Source organism: Bubalus kerabau, chromosome X (assembly GCF_029407905.1).
Source record: "Bubalus kerabau isolate K-KA32 ecotype Philippines breed swamp buffalo chromosome X, PCC_UOA_SB_1v2, whole genome shotgun sequence".
Classification (NCBI taxonomy): Eukaryota; Metazoa; Chordata; class Mammalia; order Artiodactyla; family Bovidae; genus Bubalus; species Bubalus kerabau.
Window position 1 is genome coordinate 82,683,382 of NC_073647.1, and position 20,048 is coordinate 82,703,429.

The window sequence follows — 20,048 nt, forward strand, 5'->3', positions numbered from 1 at the left end:
CATCGTGATTATCTGGGTCAGGAAGGTCTTTTGTATAGTTCTTCTATTTATTCTTACCACCTCTTCTTAATATCTTCTGCTTCTGTTAGGTCCATGCCATTTCTGTCCTTTATTGTGCCCATCCTTGGGTGAAATGTTCCCTTCGTATTGTTGATTTTCTTGAAGAGACCTCTAATCTTTTCCATTTTATTGTTTCCTTCTACTTCTTTGCATTGATGACTTAGGAAGGCTTTTTTATCTCTCCTTGCTGTTCTTTGGAACTCTACATTCAATGGGTATATCTTTTCTTTTTTCCTTTGCTTTTTACTTCTCTTTTTTTCTCAGCTATTTGTAAGGCCTTCTCAGACCACCATTATTCCTTTTTGCTTTTTTTTTTTCTTGAGGATGGTCTTGATCACTGTTACCTGTACAATGTCACGAACCTCTGTCCATAGTACTTTAGGTACTCTGTCTATCTGATCTAATCCTTTGAATCACTTGTCACTTCCACTGTATAATCATAAGGGATTTGATTTAGGTCATACCTGCATGGTATAGTGGTCTTCCCTACTTTCTTCAATTTAAGTCTGAATTTTGCAATAAGAAATTCATGACCTGGGCCACAGTCAGCTCCCGGTCTTAATTTTGCTGACTGTATAGAGCTTCTCCATATATGCCTGCAAAGAATATAATCAATACTTGGTATTTATTTGTTTCCATACAAATTATAAAATATTTTGTTCTAATTCTGTGAAAAATGCCCTTGGTAGTTTGATAGGGATTGTATTGAATCTGTAGATTACTTAGGGTAGTACATTTATTTTCACAATATTGATTTCTCCAATCCAAAAACATGATGTATATCTCCATCTATTTGCATCATTTTTGATTTGTTCATCAGCATCTTATAGTTTCCTGAGTACAGGTCTTTTTTCTCATTAGGTATTTTTATTCCTAGGTATTTTATTATTTTAGTTTCAATGATAGATAGTATTGTTTCCTTAATTTCTCTTTCTGATCTTTTGTTGTTAGTGTATAGCAGGAGATTTCTGTGCATTAATTTTGTATCATGCAGCTTTACTAAATTCATTGATTAGCTCAAGTACTTTTCTGGTGGCCTGTTAAAGATTTTCTGTGTATAGTTTCATATCATCTGCAAACAGTGTCAATTGTACTTTTTCTTTTCCAATTTGGATTCCTTAATTTTTTTTCTCTGATTACCTTAGCTAGGACTTCAAAACTACATTGAATAAAAGTGGTGAGAGTGGACATCCTTGTCTTATTCCTTATCTTAGAGGAAATGCTTTCAGTTTTTCATCATTGGGAATGTTGTTTGCTATAGGTTTGTCATATATGGCCTCTAAATGAAAATTAGTTTACAATAATCTTCTATTTATTTTCCCTCACTGTGGGACTGTGAGCTTTTGAAAAACTATGCTTCCATTAAAAAGTAGACTTGCATATATTGTAAGCTATTTTATATGTCTTTCAAAAACATAAGTTTTAGGAAGTTAGATTGTTAGACAAGTTTAAATTTTTGAATTCTTTTTACATGCATATTTTTTATGTGAAAGTGTTACTTCAGGTATAATGCATACTTCTTGGGGATAGAGCAATTATTAATTTTGAAATCCTAGAATGTCATTAGTTATTTCTTCTTGGTAACATTGTGATATTCTTTATGGTTATTTTACCAGTGAGAATCCAAGTCAGTTTTTGAAATCCAAAACTGAACAGCATTATTCCTTGTGGATAAAATCTATGGCATTGCTGCTGTGTTCCTTGGTCTCATTTGATTCTGTATATGATCTCTCAAATTTAGATGATATACAGAATTTGGTTAACAGGGTAGAATTTAGAATTTGGTTAATAGGTATCTGAAACTTATTGAAATTTCATTTAAGAAATCGTGAGCCTTCTGTTAAGGACTGTGAATATCATATTCTGCTTTAATAATTTTTCAAGTGTTAATAAATTTTTGTATCATTCTGCCATTTCTTCTAGAAATTATATAAACGAGAAGTCCAGCCTCCCTTCAAACCTGCTTCTGGAAAACCAGATGATGCTTTTTGTTTTGATCCTGAATTTACTGCAAAAACACCTAAAGGTAATGCATGTTTATGTGTGAAAACCAGGGCTTTTATTCATTTAGATGGTTAAAAAATAAACTAGCTTCTTAGATGAAAAACGGAAAGAATTATAAGTTTGTAAAGGGTGGTTTGCCCTGTGTAGAAGTGTAGATCCTATTTAGCATTGCTTGGACACCTTTCAAGTAGAGGCTTTATATGGTTAATGTTCATTAGGGAAGCAGGGACTAGAGCAAAGGGTGAACATTTTCTTTTATAAAAGTGTTTTTGACATGATAATGCATTAGAGAATGTGAGTAGGAAGTAAGATATGAGATATATCTCTCTAACTCTTATGGTTCAGAATTTAATGTGGTTTACTTTTATTGACATCTGTTTCATATATACATTCAACAAATATTGAATACCTAGTGTGTAAATACTAAGCAGTGATGATGCAGAAGTGAACTGAACACACAAAAATCATAATCTACATGGAGCTTGCATACTAGTATTATTGTTGTTGTTCAGTGTCTCAGTCATGTTTGACGCTGTGACCCTGTGGATTGCAGCATGCCAGGCTTCCCTGTCTTTCACCATCTCCTGGAGCTTTCTCAAACTCATGTCCATTGATTGGGAAACAGATAATAATCAATAAATCAAATACATAATATAGTATGTCTGATGGTAACATTTAATGGTTTCCTTTATACTCAAAGAAATTTTGGCATTTCATATCATAAAACTGTTAATTCTAATTAAATTTAATTATTTGGACATTAGATTCTCCTGGTTTGCCAGCCAGTGCTAATGCTCATCAACTCTTCAAAGGATTCAGCTTTGTTGCAACTTCTATTGCAGAAGAATATAAAATCACTCCTATCACAAGTGCAAATGTGTTACCAATTGTTCAGGTAAATTACACATAGATTATTCAGATTAGGGATAATTATTTCTTCTGTTATTGCTGATTGATTTACAGTGATTTTTAACTTCTTTATTTATCTATGATGAATTAAAGATCTTTCCATGTTTTGGGAAGAAAGAAGACAGTAGTAACTTTTAATTGTGTATTTATGTGATGTCTTTTGGCAAGAAAATGTAATGGGTGATACATTAGCTAGTTGATTTATCATATTGGCTTTGGAGATATAGAAAGCCTTCAGAATCTGTATGTTCAGATCACCTAGAACCTGTGTAAGCCATTTATAAATACTGATAAAATTTCTCTAGACTTACTCTTGATTTTTTAAAGATTTAAGGTGAACATATACTTAGGAGAAAAGACAAAAAATGTGAAACCATATTGTTGTTTTGTATTTTACTTTTTAACAAAAACAGGTAAATGGAAATGCTGCACAGTTTGGTGAAGTGTATGAATTGAAAGAGGATATTGGTGTTGGCTCCTATTCTGTTTGCAAGCGATGCATACACACCACTACCAACATGGAATTTGCAGTGAAGGTATTGTCTCTGAGGCTAACATTTTTTTTTGTTTAATATGTGTAAGTTAAATTGCCAACTGACAGTTTTTCAGTGGAGCAAATGGAGAAAGCAAAGAAAATGATGAAGTAAAACTCTTGACTTAATAATTTCATTTTGAATTTCTTACCAACACTTTACTTTGTTCAGTAAAAAAGATGTTATTTAGGAGAAGCAATATGTTTTTTGAATGTCTTGCTTTTGAATAATTTTATTGTAACACAGTATGCTAAGATTGAGCAGTTGTGACAATTACTGTCATATTTCGATCGAATTATCAGTTGGTATATTTTCAGTTAGATGGAATATAATGTTGAGAAAAGTACTATGTTGTTTTTTATTTAAGTTTCAGTTATAGGAATTTTTTAAATATTAAAATAATGTGAGGTAAACATCACTCTTGAGTTTTATTATTTGCTTGAAAATACAACCAAGTTGAAATCATGTCATTCATTTTTAGACAAAGAAAATAATTTTCCTCTGTGATTTTTCTTGTTTCTTAGATCATTGACAAAATTAAGAGAGACCCTTCAGAAGAAATTGAAATTTTAATGCGCTATGGACAACACCCCAACATTATCACTTTAAAGGATGTAGGTATTTAAAAAATCTATGTATCTGCTAAGCTAATGAAGTTATGACTTTGAACTTTCCATATCCATGGTATCTTTACTTTCATGCCATAAAATATTAAGACTTTTAAATTTGCCACTTCAGTTCTTTTATCCCTATGATTCTGCACTCTTACCCTCCTTGTAGAATATCAGAAAGGAACTATGATGGTTGGCAAATGAGAGTGTCATGATTACCTGAATATATTCTAACTGGTTAACTAGTTGACAACATCACCAGCAGCACTTATTCTCTAGTACTACAAATATACAAGATAGAAGAGATTAGGAATCTGCCAAATTCTTGAAGATTTTATTTCCTTGATTGTACAGCAGTTGGCTGTAGCTGTGGGTTGTTGCTTGGGTGAAATATTATTCTGTAGTTTTTTTTAAAGTGAACTCATATTAATAGATGTTACTGATTACTGACAAACCATCTCCTTGATCAGTTTGTTTCAGATAATATGATATACATTTTGATTTGTAATCCTTAAATAGTACTTTATACATATATATATATAAATATATGTCATGTGTGTATATAGATATATGTCTACATGTATGTGTTTATATGTGTAGATGTAGATATCACGTGCCTTGAGTAAAAGGGTATACATATTTATTTGTTCTCCTTGTTACAACATTTGAATTCAACAAATATTTAAGTTGCCAGGTCAGATAGTAGAATGTGAGGAAGATATTAAAAAACAACATACTTACTGCCAGAAGGAAGCTTACTATTATTAAGGAAGGAAAGTGGCTATAATATAGTCAGAAGTGTCATAGGTGCTGTTTGAGAGTCACAGAGTTCTATTTTTCCACTTATACTCCGTGATGAAGTATAACAGATATCTTCAAAAGTTAATAAAATTATCTGTTTCACATGGTCTCACAGAATGGTGTTGAGTCTGTTTAGCCAGTTTAATCTTCAGTAGGGTCTGTACTATATTAATACTAAAGGAATAGTGTATTTTTAACACTAGAGGTTCATTCGAAAATCAAAGTAAATATAATTGAACCCTTTTCAGAATTAATTAATAACATTTTAAAAATATGTTCTTTTTTTAGGTTTATGATGATGGTAGATATGTTTACCTTGTTACGGATTTGATGAAAGGAGGAGAGCTACTTGACCGTATTCTGAAACAAAAATGTTTTTCAGAACGGGAAGCTAGTGATGTACTGTTTATAATAACTAAGACAGTTGACTATCTTCATTGTCAAGGAGTAAGTTGTAGTTATATTCTTCCTTTTAAGTCTGGGACTTATATCTTCATAAAATTATATATAGAAGATGATACCTAAAATGAATTACTTTTTCTATCACATATTTTTATATGGAATAGCCTAATAAAATTCATTATGTAGTGAAGGTTATAAGTTTAGGAAATTGGGTAATACCTTATTATAAATTTTCTTCTCTCTACCTGTTAGCACCAATTTAATAGCATATTAATTTTAAAGTAGTTTGAATTATATAAATATCTAACCCTGACTTTTAATTTATTAAACCTCATCAGACTTGAAAGTGAAACACAGACAAATTAGCAAATTATACTATGGCTAGCACATAAAGTTCTGGCAGAACTGTTTATTTTGATTGTTAGCAACCCCTTCCCCAATACAGTAAGAAATTTTGATTCTAAACACTTGAAGTATTAATACATTAAAATTTCTGTTGAAAGGGCAGGTCTGTTATTTTGTTTCGTATCTTTTCATAAAACAAATTAATTGGATTTCCAAAAAAGGTCAATTCTATTATATATATAGCTACCCAAGGAAACAAAGTCACAAAGAATTTAAAATTTTAAGTTTGAATCAGTTGTAGTAGTGGACACATACCCACTTAAGTATAAGCTAAAAAAAATGAGCAACTCAATTGGCTTAGTGAAAATTCTACATGGGCCAGTATTCATTTTTAACTATGGTTTTATAGAGTACATTTTCAACACTTTGAAATATAAATTGTATAATAGTTCTATAATAATTTAATTATTTGATTGTCTTTATCAACATTCTCTAAAATAAAGGATGGCCATAATTTTCCAGAAAATGATAAGCATCTTTTATTTTAGAAATAAATTAATGCATCAATTAAATAAATTAATGACAGACATTTATTGAGCATTTCTACATGCCAGACAATGCAAAACGTGTTGCAGATTCAACCATGAGTTTAAGTCTTGATCCTTGTCTCGAAAGAGCTTTTAATGTAGTAAACAGCTGATTAAATATAAGATTAAATTAAATGAAGTGGATAGTATCAGTAGAAAAATCACCACATGAAGAATTTTGGAATATTTTATTTATGTATGTCTAGCTTTTTATTTAGTTCTTATTGTTTCTATTTTTCTGCTCACTTTTCATGCATTGAAAGCATGTTTTGTTTTACTTTATTGAAGATAATTATAATAGCAACTTTATTTTTTAAATTTTTAGTATTTAGTCTTCTCAGTTTTGAACAATACATTTTGTTGAGCTATAACTGATGTATAACATTGTGTAAATTTAAGGTATACGTGTTGATTTGAGATATGTATATACTACAATATGATTATCATCATAGCATTAGCTAGCATATCTATCATATCACATATAATAATAGGCACTTTAAGACACTTGCTGTTAAGCCTGACATGGTGTATCTTGGAGTTGGGATAGATGTTCTTTTTTCTTGAAACTGTGTCCTTTTCTTTAGAAGAGTGTTCATATATCAGAAAATTTTGGATTGTGTACTGCACTTTTGAATTTTAACTTGTGGAGATTTGTTATATTCTGTTATTTTTTTCTCCAATGATTATTGTGGGTAATTTTCTTAAGGTTTGCACTGAAAGCTCTGCTTTTTCAGCAGCAGCTGTGGTTTCTGTTTAGATCTTTTGTCATTTGAGCTTCCTTTACACATTTTTTATTCAAGGATCCATTTTGGCTCTTTCCCTTACTGTATTCCTCCACTCAGCATTCACGGTTTCCCAGCATTTCTTTTCTGGTGTTCCAGGCCAGAAAGATCATGGACTTTTCTGCATCCCTTCACTACCACTGTGTGCCATAGGAACTGTACTTAGCTTTCTGTTAAAAGCCACAGATATGGGAACCTACTCATGCAACTCCCTCCTTCAGCCAAGTATGTACTCCCCACCAGAATCTTATCTCCTTTTGCTCATTCTCCAGTATCTTCAAGGTAGTTTTTTTTTTTTTCTTTTAACTGAAGTTTCATATTTGGTTACCATAGTGAGGAGGTTTGAATAGGGTCTTAGTTCATTATGTCTACAAGTGGAATTGAGAATTCAGCTTTGAGAATGAAAATGACTAAAAAAACTGGTGGCCTGATAAAAACTGGCACATCTATCTGATAGGTAAATTCACCTATATACTTCAGGTTGTCTAGGCTATCAAGGTTGGAGAAAGTGTCATTTTCAAAATTTCATGATTGAGACAGTTTCATTTCCTGAAAATATATTAACTTAGATAGTTAGCTATAGAAATGTCATCCTTTTTTTTTTTTTTTTTTTAATGTTCAAGGTTGTTCATCGTGATCTTAAACCTAGTAATATTTTATACATGGATGAATCAGCCAATGCAGACTCCATTAGGATCTGTGATTTTGGGTTTGCAAAACAACTTCGAGGAGAGAATGGACTTCTGTTAACTCCATGCTATACTGCAAACTTTGTAGCACCTGAGGTATTCTTTAAAACTTCAGTATTTGCCTTTTATTCTTTTCCTTTAGTTGACTACATTTGGTGTCTTTTATGTCAGCTTTATGGTAGGTAGTAAAAGCCAAGTGATCTTGTCCTTTGTGTTAATCACTCAGTCATGTCCAACTCTGTGACCCCATGTACTGTAGCCCGCTAGGCTCCTCTGTCCATGGAATTCTGCAGGCAGGAATACTGGAGTGGGTTGCTATTTCCTCCTCCAGGGGATCTTCCCAACCCAGGGATCTAACCCAAGTTTCCTGCGTTGCAGGCAGCTTCTTTACTGTCTGAGCCACCAGAGAAGCCCTTTCCCAACTATAAAGCTCTTTAAATCATTGAATTCTGATAATGCTCAATATAAATATTTAGACTAATAACTAGCATCTGCAACCAACCTGAATATAATAATCACATTGTTCTATTCTGTTGGCTTTTATAATGGTTTCAGAATCATACCGTTTTAGAACTGGCCAGAGAGTAGAGGTAACTCTACCTTCAACATATTAAATATTCTAAATGAGGACACTGAGACTCAAAGTACTTAAATGATTTTTTTAAGACCCAGCATTCACAAAGTCAGGATAGGTTTTCAGATATTTTGGTTTGTGCTGAACATGAGGTGATTTATATTGTTTAGAATTATACATAACACAGGCAGTGCCATCCCTGATTTTAAGATCTTCTAATTCGTGAAGAAAACAGCTTTATGGGGATTTTTATAAACAGTGAGGTTTTTCTTGGCAGATAACATTCATATGTAGATCTTAAAGAGTAGAGTCCAGAAAGATGATGCTGAGGAAGGCAAGGGGTGCATGTTTAACATTTGGCAAGCTCCAACAGTCTTGTCAGTTCTGATAATGGGGATGGAAGCTTTGATGGTAACAGTTCCCACCACAATAAAAGTATAATTGATTAAAAAATGAATCAGGGATGGCATTGGTTATATAGATTCTTTATAAGTTTTGTTTGTAAAAGTCAAGAATTATTCTTAAATGGTACAAACAATGCTCACTCATGAATTATCATATGTTTAACATAAATCCAAGTACACAGATATCCTCAGATTTGAAAAATAGAGTTTTTCAAGTCAGAGGAAGATTAAAATAATTTGAGGATGAATTCTTACCTCATGTGCATATTTTTATTTTTTTTACACTAAATACTAGCTCTTCTGGAAAACATTGCACATAAGATATAAAATATTTTATACTGTTTATATTTCTATAAAAATATAAACATATTTCTTATATTTAAATATCAATGTCTGTATTTAATGTAGCTATTAGAAAAATAATATTTCTAGTGATGAAAATAAAAATGTAGAAAGTGGGAAAGTAAGTTTCTAATAATGAGAAATCCCCATGTTAAATTTTATTTAATCTTCCTTTAAGATGTTAATGTTGAGGAAGAAATATAACACCTGCTTTATAGGGTTTTTATAAGATTTGCCCTATAAGAAATTATATGTGTCCAGAGGATGTGCTTTAATCTACATTTTAAGTATACTCATAGAAAATTGATATGCATGCATGATCCAAGAAGGGGTTATTGTAAGGCCCTCAGGTGTAAGGGATATAACTTAGACATTTAAAAAATTAGCTTTTCTAGGACATTTTAATATTTTTATAGAATACAAATATAGAATAAGGCTCTTCTATAAAATATAGAATATATAGTCATAAATGTTATAGTATATTTATGCAGTAGACACAATAGTAGATTATAGAATAACCATTTTAATAGCTGATTTTTTTAATATTCACTTAATCTTGTGGACCTAGATTCCTTGGTATAATGGGTACTTTTCCCTGGAAAAGGTTAAGAGTGAATGTGTCCCAAATAAAGATCTTATACACAGACAGTAAAATGAAAAATATACATGTCTATGTTTAGATTAATGGTTAGATAAACATTTTCAAGTGAGTGCAAGTCTGCAGAGTAGGATATAGCTCACTGATGCTTTTTATCCTAATAGACTTCCATTGTAGTTAGACACTTTCAGCATTGTAATAGTGAAGGTTTTCAGGTAGGCAAGTAGAGACCACTTCTGTGTAACTAATGCCTCTAATGTCTGAACTACCTTTGGCTAGGATATTACTTTTATTTTCAAAATGCTTTGAAAAGTTTTATTATCAAGTCTGAGGTCTCTGCCAGCAATGAATGCATATTTATTAATGGTTATAAAACAGAGGTTTGGGGTAAGATTTGTTTCTTCAATTTCAGACTCTTTCAAAAATTATTAGTGAATTGTATGAAATGTGTTATCTTTTAAACTAGAATGAGAAAGATTCAAGTGTCCATGTAGATATTTGAATAAATAATAACATTTGTGCATGCGTGTGCAGTTTCTCAGTCATGTCCAACTCCTTGTGGCCCCATGGACTGTAGCCAGACAGGCTCCATGGGATTTCCCATACAAGAATACTGGAGTGAGTTACCATTTTATCCTCCAGGGGATCTTCCTGACTCAGGGATTGAACTTTCGTCTCCTGCGCTTTCTGCATTGACAGGTGGATTCTTTACTACTGATCCATGTGGGAAGTTCAATAATAGCATTTATGAGAATATAAATTCATTATTTCATCACAGTGCATAAAAAGCCCTTACTTGCTAAAAGAGAGACAAATTAATAGTACAATTTCAGCTTAACAATAAGTAAGGAATAATTCATTCCTTTTTTGATATGCATCAATTTAGTCACCTTCTTAGACTTACTTAATAGATGTACTTTTCTATTATGGCTATTTCACAAAAATTAATATATCTCAAAAATATTTTATTCTTTTTTAAAAAGCAAATCTATCTTAATATTCAACCAATATTTAATGCCTACTGAGGTCTAAGAATGATCCTGAACTAAAAGAATTTACAATACATTGGATGGATGCTGTGTCTGCAATTCTTTTACATAAGTAAATGTGAGGGATTTCCCTGGTGGTACAGTGGTTAAGGCTCCATGTTCCCCAATGCAGGAGGCATGGTCAGGGAATTAGATCCCTCATGCTGCAACCAAAAGCCTGCGTGCTGCAGTGAAGATCCCACATGCTGCAACCAAGACCCAGCACAGCCAAAAAAAAAAAAAAAAAAGTCAATGTGAAATTACTCTGCCCTGCTCTGGCTTTGGGCTTTCATGTATTTTGCTACAAATATGAATTAATTTGAACTTCAGAGCAAAGGAAATGAGAATCTCTTACATTTTGCTCATTTGGGAAGCCAAATGAGAGAGAAGGTAACGTCAGTAAATACTTTAATTCTGACTTCTGTCTTCTTTGTATTTAACTTTATGCAAATAAGAAGGTGTGAAACACGTTACTTTTTACACAGTACTCTTTCATTCTTAGGCTTCCCAGGTGGCTCTAGTGGTAAAGAACCCACCTGCCAATGCCAGAAGCATAAGAGATCTGGGTTCGAACCCTGGGTTGGGAAGGTCCCATGGAGAAGGGCATGGCAACCCACTTCAGTATTCTTGCCTGGATAATCTAGTGGACAGAGGAGCCTGGTGGGCTATGGTCCATAGGGCCGCACAGAGTCGGACAGGACTGAAGCAACTTAGCACTTGGATTCATCCCGCCACAATGTCTTGTTTCTTTTATGGCTGTATATTCTTATTATTATAGGACTTTGAGACCTGCTCTAGAATAAAAGTAGACTACCTCTTCTTTAGTCAGACAAACTGGGTTTGTGTGTGGTAAAACTGAAACAGGTTTTTCATGGTTGACCCTAATTACATTAAGCAATATGACACCTCTAGTGCCTTTCTTCTCATTAACTTGGAAGGTTATGGGAGTACGCAATACCTATTGCTGACTCACTATTTAAACCTTGCCTGAACAAGAAGTTCCTAAGCAGTCCCTCAATCTTGGTTGTGCACTGGATCATCTGGGAACCTTTAAAAATACTGTCCTAAGGGAACCAGAGAAAACATGGTGATGCCCAGAACTGTGAGAATTCACGAGAAGGGGAAAGATAGAAGGGGAATAAAGCAAGAGAGGTTTATGTTTCACTAGAGGATGCCAGGTTAGACTTATCATGATGTGAATTGTTTTAGCTCTACCTTATTATTTATTAGGGCCTTTGTAGTCTCCACTTGTGTTATTTATATTAGCCAGTTATACAGGTATTTTGATAACCTCTTCAGCTTCTCAAGTTTGTACATATGTGTGTTCTTATATACTTTGACTATGGAAAAAACATTATAAATATAAGTATATATAAATTATAATAAATTTATAGATATAGAAAATTTAATAAAATATATATTTTTTATAAATTTTAATTTATATATAAATTTATAAATATAGAAAATTTAATAAAATATATAAATTTTAATATAATTTAATATATAAAATTTAATAAAATATATAAATTTTATAAATATATATAAATTTAATTTAATATATAAGATATACAAATTTAATTTAATACATAACATTTAATAAAATACATAAATTTTATAAATATATAAATTTATATTAAATAAATTTATATATTTTTATATATAAATATAGAAATTATAATAAATATATACCCTGAATTTTAAGGTAGATATTTATTATTCATATTTTGCCATTGTCATAGCCAAGTATTAATATGTTTAGACTTTTATAAATGAAATGTCCATTCTGGTGATTATGCAGTCCCCAGTATTAATGCGTTAATAATGTTTCTATTTTGCTTCTATTTACAAAGGCTTTATCAGTGGGTTTGTTTTTCTAAATTTAATAAAAAGAGCTCATTTCACCTCAGACTAGCTATTAAATTCACAGGGAAAATTCACATGAATATATAATGACTATGTTATTTATTTAACATATTTATTTAACGCTAGCCTCAAGAGAAAAAAGAGCTACCTAAATTATGATATCAAAATTAATGAAACCATTCAGAATTTATCAAATGTGTGTTTCTGATCCAGAAATATACTAATTTTTAAAGACATGAGTCTTTTTTGTAAAATATAAATTCATCTTGCTTTCATAAGATTATATATGATCTTACCATCTCCTGTGCAGTAGAGAAGCAATTATCATAGATGTTAAAGGCACAGGCTCTAGAGTAAGTGCTCCACCACTCATTAGGTTTGTGATAGCAGGCAAATTACTTAACATTTGCCCCAGTTTTCTCATCTTCAAAATGGAAATAATATCTATCTCATAAAATCAGTGTCAGGGTTAAAATTCAATATTCTGAAAAAATAAAATAAAATAAAATTCAATATTCTGTGTAATATATGAAGCTCTCTGTACATGTTGTTTTAAATTTTGATATGTCTGATTTGCCTAAGAGGTGGAGTGAAGGTTCATTGAGGTCAGGAATCATATCTTAAAAAAGGATTTTTTTTTTGTATCACTCATATTGCTTAATTACCTTATTAATATTCACTTATTGAATGTTTGTTAATTGCAGAAAACTTTGCCTTTAAGTTAATTAATTTTGAAAATATTAAAATGAGCTAAGTTTTTAAATTGTGAGCATTTGTGAGATTATTAGAAACACAATTTTTTTTTAGATGACAAAACTGAGTTATACTGAGTAGTACCAGATAATGAGTATTTCCTTTCTCAGGTTCTTATGCAACAAGGCTATGATGCTGCTTGTGATATTTGGAGTCTGGGAGTCCTTTTTTATACAATGTTGGCTGGGTAAGAAATTTATATATTCAAATTAATTCACATCATTATTTGAATTTCACTTGTATATTTTCATCTAGAAAGAGGACAGATGAAAATTACCTTAAGGAAAATGCTATCAGTATTCTAAAATATTATATATTGTATACTTATAAAATTTACAAAAACATAAGGTGTTTAATGAGGCATTATTTAGACACATAATTAAAAGGTTGTTCAACTGGGAATAAAACTTCTAAAAATAAAGCATATATTCTTATTTTGATAAGAATTATGTTTAAGTGTATTACATTTTCAAAATGTTTACCTTAGTATAAAATCATTTCACAGTTCAACAGGTGCTTACCCACTGAACTTGCTGATGTTATTTTTTTTTAAGTACTTGAATTTTGGTTCTCTTGGCAGTAGAGATTCAGTGTGATTGAGCTTTATAACAAACCTACATAAAATAGTAACAGAATATTAAAATACAGAAACACATGCAGATGTGTTAAAAGAATAAAGAAATACTAAAAAATGTAGCCATTGGATTATGTTGAATACTGTTAGTTTATAAATAATACAAGTGCTATTTTATTCTTAATAATAAGTAGCACTTTTATTTAGAAGTAAACGTTTATAACTGTAGATAAAGGCTAGGTTTAGCAAAGTCTAATGCATAATAGAATTTGAATGTAATCAAAATGTCCTTAGGTATGACTTTTTTAAAAAGGCTGTGCTGATGTGCTTGGTTGTGGCCAACTCTTTGAGACCCCTTGGACTTTAGCCCACCAGGCTCCTTGGTGCATGGAGTTTTCCAGGCAAGAAAACTGAAGTGGGTTGCCATTTCCTTCTCCTGCTTTAAAAAGGCATTTAGTATAATTAAATATAAAGATTGAGGGCAGGAGGAGAAGGGAATGACAGAGGAGGAGATGGTTGGATGGCATCACCAACTCAATGCACATGAGTCTGGATGAACTCCGGGAGTTGGTGATGGACAGGGAGGCCTGGCGTGCTGTGGTCCATGGGGTCACAAAGAGTCAGACACAACTGAGTGACTGAACTGAACTGAACTGATAATTAAATATGCTTGCCATAGCATGAGATTTATAAAGATAAGTTAGGAAAATAGTGACTCCAAGTTATTTATTGGATTGACCATAATCACATATGTCAGTATATTTCATGTACTTTTAAATATGTGCAAAATATTTAGTTATAGACCACAGCAAGTGCTAAAAGTTAAGAGTAGCTAATGTTTGCATGTTAACAGCAGTCAGCAGTATTGGTTTCAAACCATTGGATATCATTTCCAGATAGGTACTTTCAAACGGAGAAGGCAATGGCACCCTACTCCAGTATTCTTGCCTGGAAAATCCCATGAATGGAGGAGCCTGGTGGGCTGTAGTCCATGGGGTCGCTAAGAGTCGGACACGACTGAGCGACTTCACTTTCACTTTTCACTTTCATGCATTGGAGAAGGAAATGGCAACCCACTCCAGTGTTCTTGCTTGGAGAATCCCAGGGACGGGAAACCTGGTGGGCTGCCGTCTCTGGGGTCGCACAGAGTCGGACACGACTGAAGCGACTTAGCAGCAGCAGGTACTTTCAAATACTTACTTTATGACTAAACAAAGCATTCTGTGTGTATGTGCATAGGTATGTGTGTTTAGTGTTATCTCAACTATGAGGGAATTAACATATTAAGGCATCTTTCTCATACTTTTTAGCCATAAATCTTTCTATTCCCAAATCTGAATAACATTTTTAAAAAGGTACCATTAAAATGGTACCATTTCTTAAAATGGTACAAAAGTGACCACTTTTTGTCATTCTATAATAAAGTTCTAAACCACTTTAACTTCATACAGTGTATTTGTTTTCCTATCTGTGACTGCTGATCCATGTAATAATTTTAATGGCTATAAAGGATTTTTCTATTATATTGATATATTTAACCAGTTTTTCATAGACATTAGTTAAAAATATTGTTACTTTGTTTTCACTGATAATATTGATAAATTTGAGCCTATTCAATAAATGTATAAAATTACTTTCTTCATAGTAGGTATATTTGGTTTCCTAACTTATGCCTGTGAATAAAAATTTGTGTTGATTTTCAGAATGTATTGTTACATACAACTACCTTTATTTTTCACTGATTCACAGATCAAAGGTAAAAAAAAATTGATGTAGGCAAGACTTTTCATTTCATTATATAAATCATTAAGTTCATTGGAAGGTAAAATTTTATATGAACAGTAAAGGAAAATTTTAGGTGATATTCTTAATTTTCTATTGTAAATATATGCTTGTAGTTCTATACTCATCATTTTCAATTAGATTTAATATGTATGTTAGGCCTTCATGTATATTTAAATCTTTTTTATTAATAGCTACACTCCCTTTGCTAATGGGCCCAATGATACTCCTGAAGAGATATTGCTGCGTATAGGCAATGGAAAGTTCTCTTTGAGTGGTGGAAACTGGGACAGTATTTCAGATGGAGCAAAGGTATAAATTATAAATATGTTTTGTTTTGTTGAACTGTTAATTGCCGAAATCTTTTAAGTTTATAGCCGTCGGCATTTGCAGAGTGTCAGATGGTGTTTTATGCCAGTATTTGTTTTTTTTTATATAAATTTATTTATTTTAATTGGAGGCTAATTACTTTATAATACTTTATTGGTTTTGCCATACATCAATATGAATACACCATGGGTGTACACATGTTCCCCATCCTGAACGCCCCCTCCCACCTCTCTCCCCATATCATCACTCTGGGTCATCCCAGTGCACCAGCGCCAAGCATCCTGTATCATGCATCGAACCTGGACTGGTCATTCGTTTCACATATGATATTATACATGTTTCAATGCCATTTTCCCAAATCACCCCACCCTCTCCCTCTCCCACAGAGTCCAAAAGACTGTTCTATACATCTGTTTCTCTTTTGCTGTCTCACATACAGGGTTATCGTGACCATCTTTCTAAATTCCATATATATGCATTAATATACTGTATTGGTGTTTTTCTTTCTGGCTTACTTCACTCTGTATAACAGGCTCCAGTTTCATCTACCTCATTAGAATGGATTCAAATGTATTCTTTTTAATGGCTGAGTAATACTCCATTGTGCATATGTACCACAGCTTTCTTATACATTTGTCTGCTGATGGACATCTAGGTTGCTTCCATGTCCTGGCTATTATAAACAGTGCTGCGATGAACATTGGGGTATACGTGCATCTTTCCCTTCTGGTTTCCTCAGTGTGTATGCCCAGCAGTGGGATTGCTGGGTCGTATGGCAGTTCTATTTCCAGTTTTTTAAGGAATCTCCACACTGTTCTCCATAGTGGCTGTACTAGTTTGCATTCCCACCAACAGTATAGGAGGGATCCCCTTCCTCCACACCCTCTCCACGATTTATTGCTTGTAGACTTTTGGATAGCAGCCATTCTGATTGGTGTGAAATGGTACCTCATTGTGGTTTTGATTTGCATTTCTCTGATAATGAGTGATGTTGAGCATCTTTTCATGTGTTTGTTAGCCATCTGTATGTCATCTTTGGAGAAATGTCTGTTTAGTTCTTTGGTCCATTTTTTGATTGGGTCGTTTATTTTTCTGGAATTGAGCTGTAGGAGTTGCTTGTATATTTTTGAGATTAATTCGTTGTCAGTTGCTTCATTTGCTATTATTCTCTCCCATTCTGAAGGCTGTCTTTTCACCTTGCTTATAGTTTTCTTTGTTGTGCAGAAGCTTTCAATTTTAATTAGATCCCATTTGTTAATTTTTGCTTATATTTCCAATATTCTGGGACGTGGGTCATAGAGGATCCTGCTATGATTTATGTCGGAGAGTGTTTTGCCTATGTTCTCCTCTAGGAGTTGTATAATTTCTGGTCTTATGTTTAGATCTTTAATCCATTTTGAGTTTATATTTGTGTATGGTGTTAGAAAGTGTTCTAGTTTTATTCTTTTACAAGTGGTTGACCAGTTTTCCGAGCACCACTTGTTAAAAAGATTGTCTTTTCTCCATTGTATATTCTTGCCTCCTTTGTCAAAGATAAGGTGTCCATAGGTGCATGGATTTAACTGTGGGCTTTCTATTTTGTCCCATTGATCTATATTTCTGTCTTTGTGCCAGTACCATACTGTCTTGATGACTGTGGCTTTGTAGTAGAGCCTGAAGTCAGGCAGGTTGATTCCTCCAGGTCCATTCTTCTTTCTCAAGATTGCTTAGGCTATTCGAGGTTTTTTTGTATTTCCATACAAATTGTGAAATTATTTCTTCTAGCTCTGTGAAAAATACCATTGGTGGCTTAATAGGGATTGCATGGAATCTATAGATTGCTTTGGGTAGTATACTCATTTTCACTGTATTTATTCTTCCGATCCATGAACACGGTATATTTCTCCATCTATTATATCATCTTTGATTTCTTTCGCGAGTGTTTTATAGTTTTCTATATATAGGTCTTTTGTTTATTTAGGTTGATATTTTCCTCAGTATTTTATTCTTTTTGTTGCAATGGTGAATGGAATTGTTTCCTTAATTTCTCTTTCTGTTTTCTCATTTTTAGTGTATAGGAATGCAAGGGATTTCGTGTGTTGATTTTATATCCTGCAACTTTACTATAGTCATTGATTAGCTCTAGTAATTTTCTGGTAGAGCCTTTAGGGTTTTCTATGTAGAGGATCATGTCATCTGCAAACAGACTTTTACTTCTTCTTTTCCAATCTGGATTCCTTTTATTTCTTTTTCTGCTGATTTCTGTGGCCAAAACTTCCAAAACTATGTTGAATAGTAGTAGTCAGAGTGGGCACTCTTATCTTGTTCCTGACTTTAGGGGAAATACTTTCAATTTTTCACCATTGAGGATAATGTTTGCTATGGGTTTGTCATATATAGCTTTTATTACGTTGAGGTATGTTCCTTCTATTCCTGCTTTCTGGACGGTTTTTATCATAATTGGATGTTGAATTTTGTCAAAGGCTTTCTCTGCATCTATTAATCATATGTGTTTTATTTTTCAATTTGTTAATGTGGTGTATTACAGTGATTGATTTGCGGATATTGAAGAATCCTTGCATCCCTGGGATAAAGCCCGGTTGGTCATGATGTATGATCTTTTTAATGTGTTGTTGGATTCTGATTGCTAGTATTTTGTTAAGGATTTTTGCATCTTTGTTCATCCTTGATATTGGCCTGTAGTTTTCTTTCTTTTTTTTGTGTGTGTGGCATCTTTTTCAGGTTTTGGTATTGGGTGTTGGTGACCTCAGAGAATGAGTTTGGAAGTTTACCTTCCTCTGCAATTTTCTGGAGGAGTTTGAGTAGGATAGGTGTTAGCCCTTCTCTAAATTTTGGTAGAAATCAACTGTGAAGGCATCTGGACCTGGGCTTTTGTTTGCTGGAAGATTTCTAATTACAGTTTCAATTTCCGTGCTTGTGATGGGTCTGTTGAGATTTTCCATTTCTTCCTGGTTCAGTTTTGGAAAGTTGTACTTTTCTAAGAATTGGTCCATTTCTTCCATGTTGTCCATTTTATTGGCATATAATTGCTGATAGTAGCCTCTTATGATCCTTTGTATTTCTGTGTTGTCTGTTGTGATCTCTCCATTTTCATTTCTAATTTTATGGATTTGATTTTTCTCTCTTTGTTTCTTGATGAGTCTGGCTAATGTTTTGTCAATTTTATTTATCCTCTCAAAGAAACACTTTTGGTTGTGTTGATTTTTGCTGTGGTCTCTTTTGTTTCTTTTGCATTTATTTCTGCCCTAATTTTTTTAATGTATTTATTTTAATTGGAGGCTAATTACTTTACAATATTGTATTGGTTTTGCCATACATCAACATGAATACACCACGGGTGTACACATGTTCCCTAACATATATATGGAATTTAGAAAGATGGTAACAATAACCCTGTATGCAAGACAGCAAAAGAGACACAAATGTATAGAACAGTCTTTTGGACTCTGGGAGAGGGCAAGGGTAGGATGATTTGGGAAAATGGCATTGAAACATGTATAATATCATGTGCCCTAATTTTTAATATTTCTTTACTTCTAGTAACCCTGGGGTTCTTCATTTCTTCCTTTTCTAGTTGCTTTAGGTGTAGAGTTAAGTTATTTATTTCACTTTTTTCTTGAGGTATGCCTGTATTGCTATGAACCTTCCCCTTAGCACTGCTTTTACAGTGTCCCACAGTTTTGGGTTGTTGTGTTTTCATTTTCATTCATTTCTATGTATGTTTGGATTTATTTTTTTATTTCTTCTGTGATTTGTTGATAATTCAGCATCGTGTTGTTCAGCCTCCATATGTTGGAATTTTTAATAGCTTTTGTCCTGCAATTGAGATGTAATCTTACTGCATTGTGGTCAGAAAAGATGCTTGGAATGATTTCAATTTTTTTGAATTTACCAAGGCTAGATTTATGGCCCAGGATGTGATCTATCCTGGAGAAGGTTCCGTGTACACTTGATAAAAAGGTGAAATTCATTGTTTTGGGGTAAAATGTCCTATAGATATCAATTAGGTCTAACTGGTGTATTGTATCGTTTAAAACTTGTGTTTCCTTGTTAATTTTCTGTTTAGTTGATCTATCC

At 32.7% G+C, this 20,048-nt stretch overlaps 1 protein-coding gene across 5 annotated transcripts in view; it reads left to right on the forward strand.

Annotated features, from left to right (window-relative positions):
- The window catches only part of RPS6KA6 (ribosomal protein S6 kinase A6), a 191,772-nt gene that overhangs the window by 113,822 nt on the left and 57,902 nt on the right, over positions 1–20,048 (forward strand). For all 5 annotated transcript variants that reach the window (XM_055563519.1, XM_055563522.1, XM_055563523.1 and 2 more), the window contains 8 exons: positions 1,984–2,086; positions 2,829–2,959; positions 3,387–3,509; positions 4,031–4,120; positions 5,207–5,365; positions 7,658–7,819; positions 13,396–13,472; positions 15,836–15,953. In XM_055563519.1, the coding sequence (XP_055419494.1) occupies positions 1,984–2,086; positions 2,829–2,959; positions 3,387–3,509; positions 4,031–4,120; positions 5,207–5,365; positions 7,658–7,819; positions 13,396–13,472; positions 15,836–15,953 (963 nt within the window). The remainder of the gene's footprint in view (positions 1–1,983; positions 2,087–2,828; positions 2,960–3,386; positions 3,510–4,030; positions 4,121–5,206; positions 5,366–7,657; positions 7,820–13,395; positions 13,473–15,835; positions 15,954–20,048) is intronic.